The sequence below is a fragment of the Chenopodium quinoa genome, unplaced genomic scaffold (genome assembly GCF_001683475.1).
Source record: "Chenopodium quinoa cultivar QQ74 unplaced genomic scaffold, ASM168347v1, whole genome shotgun sequence".
Taxonomy (NCBI): domain Eukaryota; kingdom Viridiplantae; phylum Streptophyta; class Magnoliopsida; order Caryophyllales; family Amaranthaceae; genus Chenopodium; species Chenopodium quinoa.
The window spans coordinates 1,064,172-1,085,749 of NW_018742577.1; the positions used below are offsets into that span (position 1 = coordinate 1,064,172).

The window sequence follows — 21,578 nt, forward strand, 5'->3', positions numbered from 1 at the left end:
AGTTTGATTAAAACCTAAATAGAAGTTAGGAAATTTCAATACATTGCAAAGTATAATTCCTCTGGTTATTTTTACTCTTAACGGTTTTTGTTTTCACGTTTAATTTGTCAATTGCGTGCATGAATTATTGGTATTCATTTAGAATTACCACCTCTAACGGGTATGGTGTAGTTTAGTTGGGTAAAAAAAAAAAAAAAAAAAAAAAAAAAAAAAACTAGCACATGCAATAATTAATATGTTTGAACTTTATTTATAATTCCTTTGTTTTCATAAGATTTACTCAATTGCATTTTACACAATCTCTAATAAACTACTTTGACCCTTTTTTTTTTTTTTTTTTACTTATACACAATTAAAGATATTAATGGTCAACTACTTTGACCATTTGTATATTAGTAAAATTATACAAAGTTGATATATTAAAAATTCATACCAATACAAATCTAACAAGATCAATCTTGATAATGCTTTTTTTCTTGTATATACACAGTTAAACATGGATAAACTTTATAATTTGACCTTGTAAATAGTAATTAATTAACACCATTTATCCTTAAAAGTTATCGGTTACATAAAATATTATTAATTATAATTATTATGGAGTAGAAGTTTTTCCATCAAAATTAAGTCCCATTTCATACCTAAAAAAATTAATTTTTTCATTTTTTCTTATGTATTTAGTATTTATCCTCAAATCAGCGCAACCAAACTCCACCATCTTAAATAATTTTCCTTATTTACTTTTATAAAAGACATGCAACCCCGATATCTCCTTTCTTCTTTGTGTGTGTGTGTGTGTGTGGCCGTGTGGGGAGAGGAGGGGGGCTTGTAACTCACTAATGTCTACATACTAGAGGTAGCTTGAATTTGGCTAAAGTAGTGGTAATAATTGAATCTCTAATAGATAAGTTCTTTACTTGATGCTATTATAAGTGGACAAGCTCTTTGCTAATTCATCTCTTCTTTTACTGTATAAACACTATACGTATTACCAAATTAAAGTATTATCAATCATAATAGCAATGGTCACTCAAAAAAAAAAAAAGGAAAAAAAAAGACAATATACGTATTACCAAAATAATTAAAGTGTTATCAAAATAATTATAGCATGGACCACTTATAACAAGTATAGTAAAAGATTTCCCATATTAGATTAATTCTATTCTTTTCCTCCTTTGCCAGTTTTCCCCTTGAAAAAAATAAACATTATTAGCTCTTTTACTTGTTATCCACTTCTTTTTCTCGCTTATATATAGTTTCTCTTTTTTTGTCATTTGATATCATCTAAACTACAAGGTTAAAAAAAAACGAGAGTGAAAAACAAAAGATTGAGACTAATGGTGAGGAAAAGAGAGGTAGCATTGCCTTCTTCGCAACCTATCGACCACCCGTGCCACTCGACATTTACTCCACCGTATATTCACCTACGCCTAAAGACGAGGCGCTCATGACCGACGGTAAGTCCTACAACTACAATGGTCAAGTCATCCCTCCGTCGGCTCTTAAGACTATTCTCAAGCGTCCAAAGTTGGCTTCCTACGGCACTGAGGAAGATGTCGATTCAGGTCAACTCTCCGGCCTTATCTTCGTTTCGGAACGAACGAACAGCCTAGAGACGCTTCACATTGCTCTCTTCTTCCAAGGTAAGTCACCCGAAGTGTTTTGATTCGCTGACGTTTATGACACTTTTAAGGGTGTTCGCATGGAAGATAGTGGATGTATTGCTGGTGACTACCTCGTCTATGTGTCGACTATGGAGGCTGCCCCCGAGCCTCATCAGCCTTGGACTGCTGTCTATAAAACCAATCTCATTACCGGTGAAACTGAACGCCTTACTCTACCAGGTACGCAGCGTATATATAACTCTACCAAGACTCATATTTTCATTATCGTTGAAATCCAACGATTTCTCACACTTTCAATACATTAACCTGCGTTTCATGTTAGTTAACACATTTTATTATGCATGTTTGCTAACATGTACTTTAATATTTAAATGTCATCAATTGTTTTGATATACAGAAAATAAACTTTAAAACGAATCTAACAAGATCCCAAATGATTACTATGTTTTTTTATGAAGAATAAGTCACAAAAAATTATAAGTAACTTAAATGAATGGTACGGTGTCCAAAATCAAAATGGGTCAACTAAAAAGAAACAAAAAAGGTATAATGCTATGTTTCTTCCCTCTTCATAATAATGTGATAGGGAAAAAAAAAATTGTCACATCGTGTAATGAACCATGTATAAATATTCATTTGAATAATAATGTATCATTTATATTTTACCTCCTTCGTCCCTTTATTGTTGCCTTATTATCCTTTTATTGGGTCAAACTTTGAAAACTTTGATCAAAGATTATCGTGAATTTATCAAAGATAATGTAGTCCCATAAGATCTTGTTAGATTTGTCTTATTGTATATTTTATTGATATCACATTTTTATAATTTTTATGTTTATGAAAATGAAGATATATACGTTTTAAGAGGTGTCTTGGAGACTGTGAAAAGTCAAATGGGGTAGAATAATAGGAATAGAGGGAGTACTTCTATAGTTTCTTATGTGTGCATTGTGTGTGTGAGTGTGTGTGTGTAGACGTGTAGGACCTTGACTTCCAATGACCAAAGTTGGACAAAAATTTTGGGGGTCCAAGCTTTGATCTTTCAACCTCTTGATCAAATTTTTTTTAGTTATTCGTTAGTTCATACATATTGCACCCATGCATGCATGCATGTTCATTTCATGATCATCTTCTCAATTATAATCTTGAATCAACAGGAAAAGCCGATTTGAGTCCCTCGGTGTCACCCGATGGAAAGAGAATTGCTGTGGCATCTTTCCAAAGGAAAGCTGGATGGGATGGCGAAGTCGAGGATCTAAAGACTAGCATCTTTGTCATGAACGTAGAGCGACCCTTAAACCGTAAGTTGGTTGTCGTAGATGGAGGTTGGCCAACTTGGGGAAGTGACAATGTCCTATTTTTCCATCGCAACATCGAAAAGGTAAAAATGCGAAAACGTTGGGGGGTGTTTCGAGTAGACCTTCGTCTGAGTCCTACATCCGTGACTCGCGTGACCCCGGAGGAGATCAGTGCTATGACTCCAGCTGCCATCGACGAAACCAAAGTTGTAGTCGCCACTATTCGTAAACCATTCACGTTTGATGAGGATGAACGTGAAGAAGACCAGTATCGGCACATTGAGATCTTCGATTTAACCAAACCAAAAGACGAGTCCGTTAAAATCACTCAAGTAACAAGACCTAAGGCTGATCATTTCAACCCCTTTGTTATTGAGGATAACAATGGTGGGAAGCGTATTGGTTATCATCGTTGCAACAGTGATAAGGTTAACACGGTACGTTCTAGCCAATGTCCCTTTGTTATCCTAGCTTAAAACTATATACATGATAATTAAAGTGTTCCTTACAAAAATTAGTGCTAATCTAAACTTGTGAATAATCCTTTTGATCGAAGTTACAGATGAGCTACTAGTTAGGTGGTGTAGTCTCTAAAACCATGACCTAACACTGCACAACAAACTGCGATAAGCATATACTTCTGGCCTCTGTGTTTTAGATGATATGCTTCTAGCACTTCATTTTCCACATGTATTGTGTTGATGCATAACCTTAACCATTAAAATATTAGTATTCAAAAATTAAAATTTTTATAAATTTGACATTTAGTACAAGATTATAGACAAATATATGATTGTATCATTACTTATGTATTTACTTCATTATTCTATTATAACTGAACCGGTCAAATTTGCGCCCTTAACAATTAAATATAATGCACTAGTTTGATTATAATATAAAGAATTAAATATGTAATAATATAATTTTTAAGAAATAAATGATATTATGAAACTCATATTGGTATTTCTTTCTTTTTTGCGTTTAAGGGCTTGCTTACTCAAATATCAAATAAGATCATAACTACAACAATATCTACTTATCAACATTATATTACATAATAATAATAATAATTTTTTTTTGTAATAATAAAACTAAAATCAAAATAATATATAAATAGTGAAAAAATGCCAGAGTGTCAATTATTATAAAATGGAGGAAACATATATAAAATATAAATCATACTCCAAATAAATATGTGTGAATAGTTTAAAAAAAAAAAAAAAGTATTCCATCCGAAAAAAGGTGGAAGTATTATTATGTAAACCATTTAGAAAAGGGTTATGAATAACCACTATTATCTATTTATGATGACATGACAGTATAATGTGGTTGAGAAAGATTTCTACAAGCTACAATCTCCGGATCCCGATGTCGGAATATTCAGGGTTTCAGGCGTGTTTCCAACAATTTCAGAATGTGGTAGAAAGCTTGCTTTTGTTGACAATGAGTTCAAGGCCGTTTGGGTTGCCGACAGTAGCGGATTGCATATGGTTTACGAGGTACTTCCTCCGTCCTCAAATAAAACATTTAAAACTACTTCTTATATATACCCATTTTTTGAATTTGAATAAAAACTACTATATATAGTGAAGGTATGACTTAGATAATAATAATAATAATAATATTAGAGTAATTTTTCCAACTAGAGTAAATTCATCATAGGATTAATAGAATAGACTGTACAGGGTCAAAGCTAAACTTGATTGAGAAGGGGGCCGGTCTAAGAAGCGTGATTAAGGAGGGGGACTTGTCTAATATGCATCCATTCTACTTCAATAAGTGCGAGTAGGGCTAAGCACTAGTAAGGCAAAACATAAGGGCCGTGGCCCTCTAAGGCCTCAACTAAGCTTCGCCCAGGAGATTAGTTATTTTTATATGTGAATTTTATTACTTAATGTTTTTATCATGAGATTTAAATTTTTAGTATAAAACCAATGTATAATACAGTATATATAGATTAATGCGTACTTTTATTATAGTAAAACTATTGAGTATGTTAAACTGACAAATAATATTGTATATACATATGCTAGACAAATGCCTCGAACAGCTTATTTTCGCCGGTATGGAACACAAAAAAGGATACATTATATGTATGCGAAGGACCTTCTTTCAATACAAAACAACCAGTTCAAATAGTGGCAATTTTCAATGTGTTGAGCTCCAATCGGACTTTCAAATTTTTGACTAATCAAGATCACAATAGTGCTTTCCCCTCTATAATGCTAATGGTAAATACTACATACTCCCTCCGTCTTTTATATTTTATCTATTTAATTCAAAACCCTCATAAAAAATGGTCAACTAATAGATAGCACGCACATATAGAGACAAAGTGAGTAGCTAGCTCTAATCGAAGCAAGCTATCCTAAATAACAACGATAATCTAATGGATAAATTAGAATCAATAAAAGGAAGAACTAACTTATTACAAGAATTAATTGTGTTACAATTATTGATTAGGGACGAGGCTAGTTTATCGATCTACAAAAGATGGGCCGAAGAATCAGTACATAATGGAGAACGCGGAGCTAGGAGAATTTGATGGAGGCAAGGTAACAAGACTAACTGAAGGAAATTGGACAGACACACATTGTCATTGGTCTCCTAAGGGAGATTGGATAGCATTCTCGTCAAATCGTGCCAATCCTACTGCAAAAGGATATGAAGACCTACCAGATCCAGGATACTTTGGAGTGTACCTAGTGAAGGCCGATGACAAAAATGTTGTGGTTAAAGTCATAGACAGTGGATATACTTACTTTGGAGGATTATTTCCGGGACACGTGAACCATCCAATTTTTAGCCCTGATGGAAAGAGCCTCGTTATAACTGATGATTTCGCTGCAGTGTCATGTGATCCTATATCGATGCCTATCTTTGTTCACTCGGTAAGGCCTTATGGTGATATATTTGTTGTTGACCTCGATCTTGATGACATATACAAGAACGAGAATTTGAACAAGTTTACTCGTCTTACACATAGTAAGTACGAGAATGCAACTGCTACTTGGACCATGGCCTCGGCTAAGGACTTGCACGCAAAATGAAACGTACGAATAGCTGGTAATGACAATGCTAAGGGGTTTGTACCAGAATGCCCATATGTGCATCAAAGTGGAGCCGAAAGTGTTCACATGACTGGCCACCTTTGCATTACAGGTGATCGTTGCTGCTAAATTCACTCTGGGACGATGTAGTGCAAGTTGAAACTTCTCTTCTGACTGTCTTCAATACAGTTATAATAGGACCTGATGATGTAACATATATATGGATTGCAAGGTATTATATGTGTGCGCGATGATATATCAGTAATGGATGTAATCCCTAAATAAAACTTTGAGATATGAATGCTTGCTTTGGTTTGATTAGATTGCATTCAAGTGGTGCACGTCTTGGTGGTGAGAAATGTGGTGCATCAATGCTGTGTTCGTGTCTAAAGTATAAATAAAGTGTTCATTCCTTTGTGAACATTATGTATACTTGTATTTATATATATGTATGCTCTTATATTTCCTTGTACTAGTACTTTATATGCAATAAAATAAAACTTGTTTTTATTTAGATATTCCTTTGACTTTTGCACTATTTACAAACTACTCAATTAATTGAAAATTCTGATGTAGTCTTATGACTTTTGACTACCACAATTTTTTAATAATGGACGGCTGATATTATTTGTTTTTTGATTTATTTTTAATTAGTAATATCAATTAAAAATCACTTTTTAATTATTTTATATATATATATTTTTTATTTTCATATCAGAATTTCAAAAATATTAAAAATAATTTCTTAAAGATAAACATATTTTTAAAATAATTAAAAAATTATTTTTACTTAAAATTACTAATTAAAAATAAATCAAAAAATAAATAATCTCAGCCGTCCATTTTTAAAAATTGTGGTAGCCAAAAGTTATAAGAGTACATTAGATTCATCATTAATTAGCTTTTTTGGTTTATAACTAGCTACAACAAAATAGATTCATGTGGGGTCTTGTTTGAATCGTCTCAATGATTAGTATCTACAATATATAATTCTACAACTTATAATTTTACAATGTTAATAATTAGGGATATTAATTGTTAAAATTATCATTGATAAACAATATAACTACGGCTTTTTTTTGTTTTTTTTTTTGTTTTTTTTTTTATTAACTATGGAGTAATCAACCATGAAGCTCAAGATCAAAGTTACACATGGTATCCATGAGCCAAACATTCACAAGATTAGATATGTGTTATGAAATTAATGAGGATTGATTAATTTAGGTAATGTGTTTGATATGCCTAAATTTGATAAAACATAAATTTGATAAACAAAGTAGAAAATAGATGAGATGAACACATAGATACACATGGTTTATTTTCGATTAACATGACCTGCGTTAACAGAGTAATTAGGGATTGTACTTTCTTATTAGCTTTCATGGAGGATAAAACAAGAGATGTGAAAAAGGATGATACAATTAAATTGTACCTTGGGCCCCAATGTAGGTTCACTGGCCAAATACAACGCTCTCTATCTTATGTAATATCTCAAGTGGAGCTACATATTGGTTTGAATTGGATAGGCTAATTAATATAAGCACTAATAATTGTCCATCTAACGGTTCCTTATATAACATTAAAAAAAAAAAAAATTAAACCCTATTTTATTCCCCAAGAAATAACAATAGTAGCCGTCGTAAGCATACCCGAAATTAGGAAACAAAAATGCTTTCATTCAACTATGCCAGATGTGTTGTATATATATGGCATGAACGTGCTGCTTCAGCACTCGCCAAAAAGTTTCTAGCTAGCTAGCTTCAACAGTTCTTTGTAAAACGGCCAAAATTTTCTCGTGTTTTTATTAGAATTGGGCATGTGATCATTGCTCTTGAAACAAGCTATCACCTCCAATCAACTTGAATCACCACCAGATCACTTCTGGATGAGAGACATGTGCATTTGAAGTCAACCTTTGCCCTTTCACAAGATTTCAAGTCATAAATAACAATACAAGTACAAGTGAAACTAGAACAAGTAATTGAAGCTCGAGTATTTCTTATCAAAGTTAATTTTAATCGGTTAACTATGCTTGAGACCTCATGTTTGTAAACAATAATCAGTATGAACTTAGTTTTGAGAAGTTAACTTCGCTTGAGACTTCATGTTTGAAATTAGTAATCAGTATCAGTTTGAACTTTAGTTATTACAATGTTTTTTGTTAAATCATGTAAACGGTCTGTCATTAATTCATATAAAAAAAATTGAGATTGTGAGCTACATGCACATGCATATCTATTAATAGCTACATTTGAATTGGATTTACCATTAACTCATAGCCAATAGGCACTTGACATAGACTTTGAAGTCAACATTAAAAAATTACAAATGCTCAAATTGGTAACTTATGCAGTCATTTTACGCATTAATTAATAGATGAAGCATAAATCATAAATATTATATCATATATTTTAGTCATGCATTAAAAGACTAAAATAGTCTACGGAGTATTAATTGATAATTGTAAAAAAAATAAGGTAACGATGCTAAAAGATGCACATGGTTGCACATTTCAACCATTTATAGCACTTAATTTCCCAAAGCAATGGCATATTAAAATAATGAAATAATTCTTATCTAGGTTCCAATATAAATATAGAGATGTCTGGTTGTTCTACATTGCTCACATCCGATCCCATAGTACAAGTAAACTTTCATGGATTTCTCTATGACAAAACCTTCTCTTCCCACCATTTTTCTCATTATATTCTTAGTTTATTTCAGTATATTATGTCCTCATTATGTAGAATCTTGCAACACTGTAGATAAAGAAGCAATGCTCGAGTTCATCAAACGTGGAATCAAAGAGGATCCCGGTCAATATCTAGATACATGGGTCTCTAAGACCGATGGTTGTGTATGGTGGCTTGGTGTAAAATGTGATCCTTCTACCGGAAGGCCGGGTAGTTGAGCTTGTTTAGGTGCCCTTTTTGGTACACGGGTTATTCATGGATCCATATTAGGTCAAATTTCACCGTACATAGGTAATCTTACCTCCCTTCAAGTCCTTGGTCTTAGTAACTTCGAAGATTTATATGGTTCAATCCCTCCTGAACTAGGAAAGTACGTTGTCAAAATTAACCCATTTAGACCTAATAAGCAATAATCGTCTTAATGGTTCAATACCCGCGTCCCTTGGTAACCTTCATAAGCTACAAGAAATCAATCTTAGCATAAATCTCCTCTCTGGCTCCATACCCCTACAATGTTTTTCGATCTTTAAAGTCACTTTTGAGACTAAATTTGCAGGTGAATAAAATCACAGGCCCAATTCCATCTTCCATTGCTAATCTTATCTCACTTAATTAAAGAGCTTTATCTCCCAAAAAATGCTAGTGAATTGACTGATATTATACTATCGAAGAATAGGTTGACGGGAAGTATTCCAAAGAAGGCGTTGAATTTAGAAAGGCTATTTGATTTTGATGTTTCAAGAAATCAACATTGTGGAAGAATTCCAACCCACACGTTAATTATTCCTGCCTCCTTGTAAGCGTTTGTAACATGGCCGTAGCTTAGGGTGTGCACAGGCACAGGGCCCCAAAAATAAAGGCCCAAATTTTTAATGGCCTATTTCTGATATTATTATTGACATAAAACTGGATAATCATCCTCATAATTAATACTTGTACTTTCTCTCTCTTAAATTTAATTACCTTGAATTGGCTTCTTAAAAGACGCTTAACTATTGCTTTAATTTCGATTCTAACGCCATGGTCACCTTCAATCTCTCCCAATTCACCACTCCATATTAAACCAAAATTTTATCAATCAATTCCATAATTTTTCCTCTTTCCATGAGACTTCAATTACAAATGGGAATTCAAAACGTTTTTCCCATATATAGACTGATCTACCTTAGCAACGGAGTGAATAAATAATTTTTAATATTTCTAGATTTTTTTTTGACAACGGTTGAATTTTTTTCATTTTCGTATCTTTCGAAAATTTGATAGTCTTCGTCAAAATTACATCAGTATGGTTCAATGGTTGTAAATTTGTAAGTCTCTGTCTTTCACTCTTTTTCTATATTTTGGGACAAAGTTTGATAATTTGATTAATTTGGTCAATTAGTGAACTAAGCCTATTAGGTGATTGGTATAATTTATTTATTGCTACAATGCTAGTATACTACTGCAGTTTGCGGACATCTAACCTATTGTTAGGTTTTTTTTTTTAATGCTTTATTAAGGTTGAATTAAGAAAGGAATGGTGAAGCTTTGAGGATGATATGGCCAATTTCGAATTATTGATATGCAAATGTATTTTTATTTTAATCAAAGTTGCATTGAGTTACTACTATTATGCAAGGAATAAAAAAACTGATTTTTGTGCTTATCGAAATTTTAAATCTTAAGACTATAAAAATATAAGTTAGTATAAATTATACTGACTACAAATTATACGAAGTAGTATATAGGGCCCAAAATTAAATTTTGGAACAGGGTCCCAAAATCTCCAAGACGGCCCTGGTTTGTAATATGCTCCCTCCTTGCATGAGTAATTTTTTATTATATGTACTCACTAAGAATTGAATAATGGTGGTCATAGTATGAAATATTATACAATAATCTATTTGTATTTATCATAAAATATTATTATATTCCAATATAATAATGTTCGTATTTTTTTTTCTTTCTAAATTACTAATCTGCTCTAATTAATTTATTTGCAACAAATTGTTTTGAGTTTGCCGAAATTTCAAATCTTTCAGAGGTTCGGCTTGCTTCTCTCATTTGAAAATCGCAAAAAATTTATAATATGAATGTATAAATTAAAATGAATATAACAAGATCTCACTTACATATTGTTTTTGTCGACATACCATTTATTAGCGATGATCAAACAAAATTATGTAGTGACAAATGTTAAATTGTTTTGAGTAAGATGAAACAAAGGAAGTATACTTTGAATAAAATCCATTATTATACTTATAAGTGGTAAAAAAAAAAACCAATTAATTCAACACATACCCTAATAGGTAGATACATTTGATACCCATTCTTTAATTGAAAATATACTCCCTTTGTCTCATAATGTAATATGTTGTTTGTTTGTATTTATTTTTTTCACTGCTGTTAAGAGTAGTAGAGGGATGTACGTGTAATATGTTAAAAAGTGCTCTGTCAATACGGAGTTTTTTTTTTTTTTTTTAATAGAATAATTACAGAGTATTTAGTTTTTATATATATACTCCCTCTGTCCCTTATTTTTTGCCCCATTTGACTTTTCACGGTCTCCAAAATGCATCTTCAAACGTATATATCTCCATTTTTATACGCGAAAAAATTATTAGAATTTGATATTAATAAACTATACAATGAGACGATTCTAACAAGATCCCACATTAATATATTATCACGTATAGATTAACGAGAATTCATAGTCAAAGTTTTAAAAGTTTGACCATATTTTTACAATGGGGCAAAAAATAAGGGATGGAGGGAGTACTTAATACTTATTAGCAATTTATTTTTATAACGTTGTTGAAACTTGAAATCCACATACGAAGCTTATTTATAGCCTACTGATATTCGAAATATATTTTTGACATTAATTATGTGTGGTTAACGAGTAGTAATTGCATTTACGGAAGTGTGTTAAATGTAAATGATGTTCTTACACGAATACTTTTGCCCATATTAGAATCGATCTTTTACATAAAAAAAGAACAAAAATACAGAAAAAAGAATCGATCTTTATATCTCAAAGTTATAATTAGATGCTTACCCCATTACCGAGAGTAGTATATATAACCTATTTGGTATTCTTTACCGTATCCAACGCAACGCAATTAATCAAAACTTGTTCACTACTTCAAGCCTCTTGTTCACTACCGTATCCAAGAAAATGGCTCAAGAAATGGCAATGGTATGAAATTATCTCTTTTATTATAGTTTTAATTACTATTTATATAAGGCAAAAGCTAATAAGCGCCCCCGAGACGTTAGATAAGAAAATTAAAAGTGGAAATATTAGAATAAAACTAACATTAATTAAACCGAACGACATGTGATTTTGTCAAACTTTCCTAACTTAATACTATTTTAACCAATATAATTATTCCTTATCTAACTCCCCAAAACGCTCAGTAGCAAGATCCTTTATATAATATGCTCATTATCAAGGCATATAATTCGATTCTTCATTTTTTTTTTTTTTTTTTTTTTTTTGGAAATAGAACCAAATTATTGAAAAATACGGACCATATGGTTCTCAATGTGCAACAAACTGGTCCGTGATGCTTGATGAATGTGACAGCATAAGGGAGGTCATAATAAGGCACGCAAACATTGTTGATGGAATCGGTTTCGTTATCATCGACGGAAGTGGGTGTAACACCACTAAAACTGTTGGTGGCCAAGGCGGCAAAACTTCCAAGGTATGTATTATCAACTATGTTAGTTCATGCTATCACATATTAATTCACATATATCATCAATCCTAACATTTTGGAAGCTCGGGGCAAAAACCAATTAATTATTTTCTGATCAAGTTTATAATTTGAAACATTTTGTATGTACGTAGATTGTACTGAGGCCTAATGAGTACATAACACAAATAAGCGGAACCCATGGAGAGCACAAAGGCAGTGGTTACGAGCGTCGTATCACCTCGTTGAGGATTCACACGAATTTATGTGCCGGAGGATATGGACCTTATGGACTAGCAAAGAACTGCCAGAATGTTTGTAGCTTCTCAACTCCACTTGCACTAAGTGATCCTATTGTTGGCTTTTTTGGAAGGCAAGGAAAGTTCTTGGATTCCATTGGTATTTACATGAAAAAACAGGTAACGTAAAGACATATATAATAATTGGTCATATGTTCGAGTACATTAGTGTATTTTGTAATTTGTATTGCCCTTATCGCTCTAATTCGTTGATCTCATGCTAGTGTTTGGAGCAATACTCACCATACTGAAGTCCATAAACTTTAGAGCTGGCCGCAATCAACTAGCAAAAGTGGAGCTTGTATCTGTGTTTATGATCGGTGTAACTTAATATTATGTTATAATTCTCTAATCTCTATTATATGAGTGTATTTCGTACCTACCAATAAGCCACTATGAGATCTGATCGAGTGGTTTAAGTATGATTTGTGTAATCATAAACTTAAGTAATCGCGTTCTTATTTATAATATGTTTGTCCTTTTTATATAAGTAATTGGTCTTTCCAATTGTGTGGCTTGGGGCTTCTAGTACTTATAAACCACTTGATATATGTTAGGTTTTTTTTTTTTTTTTTTTTTTAATGAAGAATTTATTGAAAAAAAACATTTTCAACTAAGTGTACAGTACAACAGAAGTATGAATAAGATGAATATATGTGTTGGGTTTATGGCCTTGTAGCCCGAATGGCTCCTTTTGTCATTTCGAAAGCTTAATTGCCTCTAGGCCCGGCTTGTAGCCCAGCCATACCTCTAGGTCTAAATGGGTTCCTGGCTTGAAATTCGGCCCAACTTGGCCATATGAATATGATTATATATGAATAATCAATAATCATATACTAAAAGACACACTAGTAATGACACATGTCGATTTCTGGTGTGTTCTTTGTATATTTTTTTTTAATAATTAATTACTAAATTTTATTTAAAAAAAAAAGTTTATTTTTGTCAACTATATAAGTGAATAATAATATTTACCATTTTTATGTTGATACTCAATTAATTATGGATTTACGGAATAATAAGGAAATATATAATTTTTTTTCAAGAAAATGTATTTTTGTTGGAATATTTCTTAAGAATATGATTTTGATCAAATGTTTCATGTTCTTCAATTTTGTTCAATATATTAAACAATTTTCTACATTTAACGCTATAAATAAATTAATTTGTCAAAAGTAATTAAAATAACATACCGTGAATGGCACGAGACCTAACCTAGTATGAGCTATAATACATTGTACTCTACCTAGACTTGTCAATCGGATCGTTTGGGTCGGGTTGCTCCGGGTCACGGGACATTTCGGGTCAGGTCACTTTAGGTCACTTTAGGTCACGGGTCGGGAAACGCTCAACCCTAACCCAAAGTTTGGGGTTCGGGTCAACCCAACAGCTTTAGAACCATTTTTTCATTTAATTTTTTTTGGCTAATTTTTAGAAATTTCTGATTTTTGAAGCTTATTTTTTTTTTATTAATTTTTTTTTCACTTTTTCAATCGAATATTTTCACAATATTATTTTTAGCCATTACATACTACTAATTTTAAACCGTCATCATTTCACCAAAGCATATCAATTCCTAACTAATAAAAATGATAATAAAATTAAAAATAAAGCTTTTAAACATCTCAAAATTTAAGGAAGAGACTAACATTATTATATATGTAGAGTATTAAGTATAATATCAGTAGACATATCAACCGATGCCATGACGGTGATGTGAGTTATGCGGATATTGTGTAGGTCAATAGTTGGTGTAGGAGGTGAATGGTGTGGACTTGAGCAAGAGTTATATGAGATAGATAAATGAAAAAGAGATTAAATGAATGTCCAATGGTAGACAAACGATCAAACTTAATCAACAAAGTAATATTAATTTTTAAATAAATGTATTTATTAAAAAAACCTATTAAATTGGGTCGACAAGTTGGGTTCGGGTTCGGATCGGTACGGGTTAAACGGATTTGGGTTACGGGTCAAAAAAAGTTAATCAAGATCCACAAAAACGGGTCGGATTTGGGTCGGGTCAAAAATTGACAGATTTAACTCCATCCTTTATTTTCATTTAAGTGCCTTACTTTGACCGGCGCATTTACCCTTTTCCCCTTTTGGAACATCCTTTTGCCCTACATACATTCTTGTTTTGTGTAACAAGAAGTGGAATCTAGTTAATTAGAGATACGAGATACTGTCTATAGATATTGGAAAATATATTAACAACCTAACATGTAACTTGTAGATCACGTAGAAAGTGATACCGTAGTCAATATCCATGAAAAGGTAAAATATACTCAGATTACTTACATGTGATTTGAATTGCAGGGATTGGCTAGTGAAGAACAACATCCCTTAATTAGTAATAGTGAGGAGAGCTCAACCGAAAGCAATGATTCTTCTAGCTAGAGAAGCGAAGAACCGACCGAGGAGGACTCAAATGAAGGGGGATCAGACAAGAGGGATTCAGATTCAAATGACTCGGACAATGAGATGTAAGCTAGGAAAAGTAGAACTCTAGCCTTTATGATATGGAATATGGGATGTACTAAGCAGTAGATTGATTTGCATTGTCCTTTCATTTTTCTATCTTGAGGATGGGTTGATTGGTTGAGGACCAGGATCAACACATATATGGATTGATGGTTGAGGCGGCCCAGGATCAAATTACATACTAAATTATTTTTCTTTTCTCTTGTTGTAAGTTTTTGGTGCGAAATGATCATTATATCCTTACTTTATTTTTTTAACAACCTTATTAAACTACAAATTTGATATCATTAAATTAAACCCCAAGCTTAATTAATTTCACCCTCATCCCCATTATTTTTCTTTCTCCTCCTCTAACCCCATTCTCATGGTGGGTTCGTGGGTTCGGCGATGGTAGGTTTTAGATCGTGGGTTCGTCGGTGGTTTCAGATAGTGGGTGGTAGGTTGGTGGGTTCACATCGGTGGGTATAGATCGATGGGTGCGTGGTTGGTAGGTTCAGATCGGTGGATTCGTGGTTGGTTTGTGGGTTTGTGGTTGGTGGTCGGTGGCTTGTGGGTGGTTTATTCTAGAATTGTGGGTTAGCGGGGGTTGGTGAGTTCAGTGGGTTTGGTGGGATTCTGCGGCTCGTGGGTTCGTGGTTTTGATCGGTTGTTGCCAGGGGCGAAGCCAGGAATTTAGGAGCCGGTGGCCGATTTTTATATAGATTTTTTCTTAAGAAAAAAATGCAATTATTAGATATTTATAAATACCATTGTCAAAACTTGATCATTCCACATGTATATAAGTTTTTTTTTTATAAAAAAAAATCTTATCGAAAAATGTAATTATAATGAAAAAGGTAGTTGGAAAAAAGGGAAGAACTGGCTTTGAGAAATAGAAGAGACCACTACGAAATATACATTTAAAATTATATAAATTGGAAAGAAGGGGAAAAACTAACTTTGAAATTAGAGAGAAGGCAAAAAAGCCTAAAAAACTATAAATTGTAACAAGGATTGATCCTGCGACCTTCACCTCATGCCAACAAGCATTGTCATATCCTCCTGAAACCAACTAGGCAACCCAACTTCATTGTTATTTATGTTAACATTTATATATATTCATAAAACTTATGGGTGCCAACAATATAAAAAATTGGGCTGCCATGATGGGCCGGGGAGGCCGGGCCTCCACCAGCCCCCCGTACCTCCGCCCTTGGTTCCTACGGCTCGTGGGTTTGGTGGGTTCGGTGGGTTGTTGCGGCTTGTGGGTTTGGTGGGTTGCTACACCTTGTGGGTTCGTGGGTACTGGGGCCAATAGGGTTCGGTTCAGTGTTGCGGCTGGGTGGTGGTGGATTCGGTGTTTTGTGGTGTTGGGTGGTGGCGCAGGGTGGTTTCGGTGCTGCTGGGTGGTGGTGGTGGGTGGTTTCGGTGTTGTTGGGTGGTGGTAGTGGGTGGTTTCGGTGTTGCTGGGTGGTGTTAGTGGTGGTGGGTTATTTTGTATAAGATTTTTTGCCTAAAAGTCCACAAAACCACTCTTTATTGCGAGTAAAAAGTCCGCAAAGCTACACTTTATTGCGAGTAATAAGATCGGAGGTAGTATATCAATTTCATGTACACAGCTTTAGTTGAATTAATTAGGTTGGCAATAATTTATGTGGACTAGGCCGACGACTAGCATACATAGTTCTTTTTTATTTTTTATGTCATATAGTTGCTTTTCATTTGTTGTTGAAAGCTACTGTAGAAATGAACATCAATTGTGAATCATTGTAGGACCAAATGTGGAAGAGAATTGGACTTGATTCAAGGATTAAAACGACATATTTTCGAACTAAGACGACAAATTTGTTGGATGTGTAAAATTCTTTGTTTGTGGTAGCTGCCTTATTAGCCACCATTACATTCACTGTTGGATTCACTCTTTCTATTGGATTTACTCAAGATACCGGGGAAGCAATTTTGGCAAAGAAAGCAGCTTTTTGGTGTTTTTGGTATCTAATACACTAGCCCTATCTTTTTCAATGTTGGTGTTAATTTGTCTCATATGGTCCATGGTCTTTGATTTTAGTAAATCATTGTTCTTGATTAATCGAAGTATGTTGTTTCTCCGTTTAGCACTAAATTTCACATTATTGACACTTATGACGGGAGTCTATATTGTCATAGCCCCAAAGTCATTATGGGAAGCTATTCTCATCATTGTCTTTGTGAGCTTTCTCATTGGAATATCTATCAACAAGGATCTCTTGTACAATGCTCTAGAGTATCTTGACAAGTTTCCTTCTCTGAGTAAGAAGTGCATAGATCGACTTCGTGTGATGGAATTGGTAAGCTTTTTATTTGTTAAATAACTTATACTTTGTATTAATTATTTCTTCTATCTTTGAAATTACGGCTATTTCACCAAATGCCACTGAGCAATTGCGAAATTCACCAAATCCCATCCAACTTTTCAAAATTCACCAAATGCCACTGACAAATAGCATATTAACACCCCGTGCCATTAATGATGTCTGGACGTTAGATGGCCGTTAATGCAAAAATACCAGTTTACCCTTTGAAGTGTTAAGCACATTGACTCTCTGACTTCTCAATTTTCAAGTGTTAATGTTCTTCATGAGCCTGGTTCTTCCTTAACTTCTCCCATGTTCTTCTAATTTTCACCATCATTGAAACCTTCAAATCTGTGGGCAAGGAAGAAGCGTACTGTGACCACTGAACAACGAACCTCGCAACAAGTTTCAAGCTTTTAGTTTTGTTGATTCTGGGCGAACCAAAAAGCGCTCACAAGTAGTAGGAAAAGTATGTTGAAGGAAGTCGCGAGTGCAAAATATTTTTTTGAGGTCTTGGAAATAGCAAGCAAGGTAATAATCTTTCCATCGATCTTCATTTCATGTATTGATTCTATTATAATTTTTTTGCGAAAATTGAGTTAGGGTTAGGGTTTTCTCGAAATGATCAGTGCAATGTGTTTATTTGAATTGACCTTTGTGAATTATTGTTAAAAATCATGTTCAAAATCTCAATTGTGGGTATGAATCTGTCAATGTGTGTTTTGGTATGTTAGGGTTTGTGTTTTTCACAGTATATGGGTCCTTGAAATGTAATTTTGCGAGTTGATCAAGATATTTGGCTTGATATGTTTTTTTTTATATGAATGATGTGTGTTGATGTTTATTAAATTAATAAGTCATTTGTTGTTCATAGGATGAGTACAGTGTGGCTTGATGTTCATTACAAAGATCAGGGGTTTGATGTGATGATTGAGGATACTGATAGAACTAGTCTAATGGACTTGTATGAGTACATGTTTGAGGATTCTGAAAGTAAAATGTGATCCTCCCTAAATACTTTAGTTTGTTTGTACAACCACCTAGAACTAATAGAAAGTTTGAGTTAAGTGGGGATAGTCAAATGCTGAATATGTGGGAGTGGTATGAAGGTAGGGAAACAATAGAACTGTTCATAGAGGAGAAGGATATTCCTAGTTTGGTGTTTAAGGATGCTGCAGCAAGTTGGGAAAAAAAGGTTAAGGCAATGGCTGAGAAGGAGAGAATAGATCAGGAAAAGGCCAAGAGGATGGCTGAAGAAGAGGATACTGAGAGGGAGCTTATGGAACAGCAACGTTTTAAAGTTGCAGTTGAGGTTCCTATTGTTAATGCTGATGACTCAAATGTTGAGTATGTAAGAGTGTTTGCCACTCCAGTAGCTGATGAGGTTTTCCCTGGGGCATCACAGCCTGAGCCCGAACAAAGTACACAGCCCTCAACTCCACCAAAACACTCTCAACCAGCCTCTCCTATGAACCAGCCCAAAAGCACATGTTCTAGGAAGAAAATGACTCCTAGGAAAAATAAAACCATACCCAAAAAAAGAAGATCCCAACCTTCTCCTCAACCACAAACATCCTCACCTTCCCCTGAACCACAAACATCCCCACCTTCTGTTGACCCAACACCAGTCTCACCACCAGTTTCTCCTGAACAACAGACAACACCAGTTCAATCTTTACCCCAACCTCCACCATCTGCACCAGCAAAAAAGGGAGGTAGATCAAGACTTGAGGGATTTAGGTCAAAACAGAGTGCTTCCAGAAAGGCTAATGCTGAGGGGGTAGGTGTTTCTTTGAGGAGATAAAAAAGGAACAGAGCTTCAAATGTTCATGTAAGTGAAGACAGGTCTAATGAGTCTAGTAATGACAGTGAAGATGATGACTATATACAATCTGGCAGTGAAGAAGATGATGATGAGGCAGATATCTGTGATTTCATAGAGGATGAAACAGAAACAAATGGCCTTCATGATGACAATCCTGAGAAGCAGTTTCATGATTACCTTGATGGCAGTTCAACCATGGACAAAACATATAAGAATGGTAAAATTTGGACCTATCAGGAGTTTGGATCCATTACATTAGAGCCATGGTTAGTATTTGGAGACAAATAGTCATTTCTTGATGTGCTTAAGGACTACTGTGTACAGGAAGGTTTGGTGTTTATGTTGAAAAAAGTGACTCAACAAGATTGATAGCAAGCTGTGCTATAGATACATGCAACTGGAGGATTCATGCCTCCACAATGACAAACAAGGTTAGTTGGGAAATCAAGACTCTGACAAGGGAGCATAGAAGTTGTGGAAGGTTGGAAAGAAACCCAATAGTGAGTTCTCAGTGGCTGTGTAGGCATCTTCAGTCAGACATTCAAGCCATTCCTGACATTCCAGTTGAGTCTTTGCAAAGACTCTGTATGGAAAGGTTTAGGCTTCAAGTCAAGAAAAGACTGTTGTACAAGGTCAGGGCAATGTCCAAGGAGATCATCCATGGTGGTTTTGGAGAGGCATAGTCACTGTTTCCTAGGCATGCTGAAGTGGTGAAAGAGACTAACCCAGGTAGTTATGCTCTTGTGACATGGGGAAAGGCTACTACAACTGAGCCTCCAAGATCCAAGGCCTGTTTTTTTTCTTTTGCTGCCCAAGTTAGGGGATTCTTGAGAGGTTGCAGACCATTCATTGGCATTGATGGAGCCCACCTGAGTGGAATATTTAAGGGAATATTGTTAACTACAGTTGGGATTGATGGGAACAATGAGATTTTTCTCATTGCATATGGAGTGGTTGGTTTTTGAGAGTATTGACAGCTGGGGCTGTTTTCAGAGGAATTTGAAATGCCTATTTGAGAAAGAAGGTTGCATGAGAGATGATTGGACCTTCATCTCTGACAGAATTAAGGCAAGCCACCTTGAAACTAGTTTATTACATGTCACTTACTGTTTTGTTTCTTATGTTCAAATCTCAGCCATGAAACTATTTTGTATGTAGGGGGTTAACACAGCAATTTATGAAGCATTCCCCAGAGCAACTAGAAGAGTGTGTTGCCAGCACCTGTATATGAACTGCAAGGCCAATGGATTCAGTGGTTCAGCCTTTCATAAGCTTTTTTGGATAGCAGTTGATGCATACAATGAGTATATATTCAATAAAGCAATGCAAAAGATTCAAGAGTACAATCCTAAGGTTGTTGAATACTTAGAGAGCTGCACTGAGATCTGGTCAAGGCATAAGTTTGATCTTGCACTCTGTTGTGACCATAACGCAACAAATTTTGTTGAGTCTTTCAACTCATGAACCAAGACATACAGTGATCTACCTGTTGTGAAAATACTTGAAGGTATTCACTTCCACTCAATAACAACTTGCATTAAGAAAATTGCCCTCTTTGTTGTTTACATTATGTTTTTTCATACTGTTTTGAAGCTATAAGGCAATGGGGCATGAAGAGGATTGGCTCAAGGTTTGACAAAGCACTAAGCATGGGGATATGGAGCTGACTGAATATGCAGCCAAGATTCTGCAAACAAGATTAGATGAGTCTAGGTTTTCCTATGCAATTGATCGGTGGACAATAGGTCGTTGCTCTACTATCCTAGATCAAATTTACAATTTATATTCCTAACCTAACTCTATCAAGTTCATATTAAACAGTGGCAAGCTAGGGTCGAACAACAAGGACTAAGTGTATTAATTTGAGCTAATTAAAGTAGAAGGAAGGTTGTGAGATAGAGAGAGAGAAACAACTAAAACACTACTTAAAGCAATTTAACAAGACACTAGGCAAAGGGGAATCCAATTACATTAATGAATTCAATAACAAATCGCAATTAGACGATCATGATCTCAATTAGGAACGACTAACATACTCAACTCACTCTCGTGCAATTAAGCATGCTAATTATCCTACTAAGCTAATTCACTCTCGTGTAACTAGCCTAGCAAAGGTATGGAAGAATCTAGACTCTTAATCAACTCACTTCCGCACAATTAATTGAAAGCACAATTAAGAACCTAGAATCAATTAGCTAAAAAGATTCTAGTCAATATAGGCATCATCCAAACACAATAACCAAGAATTAATTGCATACTAATCACAATCAATCACTCAATTCATCAACATAACTTTCATCCATTTCCCTAGA

At 34.3% G+C, this 21,578-nt stretch overlaps 3 protein-coding genes across 3 annotated transcripts; all 3 read left to right on the top strand.

Annotated features, from left to right (window-relative positions):
- Positions 1 to 598: 598 nt before the first annotated feature.
- On the top strand, positions 599 to 4,521 carry LOC110720680. Its single transcript, XM_021899734.1, has 4 exons — positions 599 to 1,844; positions 2,783 to 3,360; positions 4,243 to 4,422; positions 4,516 to 4,521. The coding sequence occupies exons 1-4, from the start codon at positions 1,703 to 1,705 to the stop codon at positions 4,519 to 4,521; spliced, it is 906 nt and encodes a 301-aa protein (XP_021755426.1). The 5' UTR covers positions 599 to 1,702.
- LOC110720741 lies at positions 4,050 to 6,446 on the top strand. Its single transcript, XM_021899784.1, has 3 exons — positions 4,050 to 4,422; positions 4,957 to 5,154; positions 5,387 to 6,446. Exon 3 carries the CDS (start codon positions 5,440 to 5,442, stop codon positions 5,971 to 5,973), a length of 534 nt encoding a protein of 177 aa, XP_021755476.1. The 5' UTR covers positions 4,050 to 4,422; positions 4,957 to 5,154; positions 5,387 to 5,439; the 3' UTR covers positions 5,974 to 6,446.
- A 5,287-nt stretch (positions 6,447 to 11,733) lies between these two features.
- LOC110720876 (mannose/glucose-specific lectin-like) lies at positions 11,734 to 13,139 on the top strand. The gene is made up of 4 exons (XM_021899954.1): positions 11,734 to 11,844; positions 12,155 to 12,355; positions 12,502 to 12,765; positions 12,870 to 13,139. The coding sequence occupies exons 1-4, from the start codon at positions 11,824 to 11,826 to the stop codon at positions 12,894 to 12,896; spliced, it is 513 nt and encodes a 170-aa protein (XP_021755646.1). The 5' UTR covers positions 11,734 to 11,823; the 3' UTR covers positions 12,897 to 13,139.
- Positions 13,140 to 21,578: the final 8,439 nt, after the last annotated feature.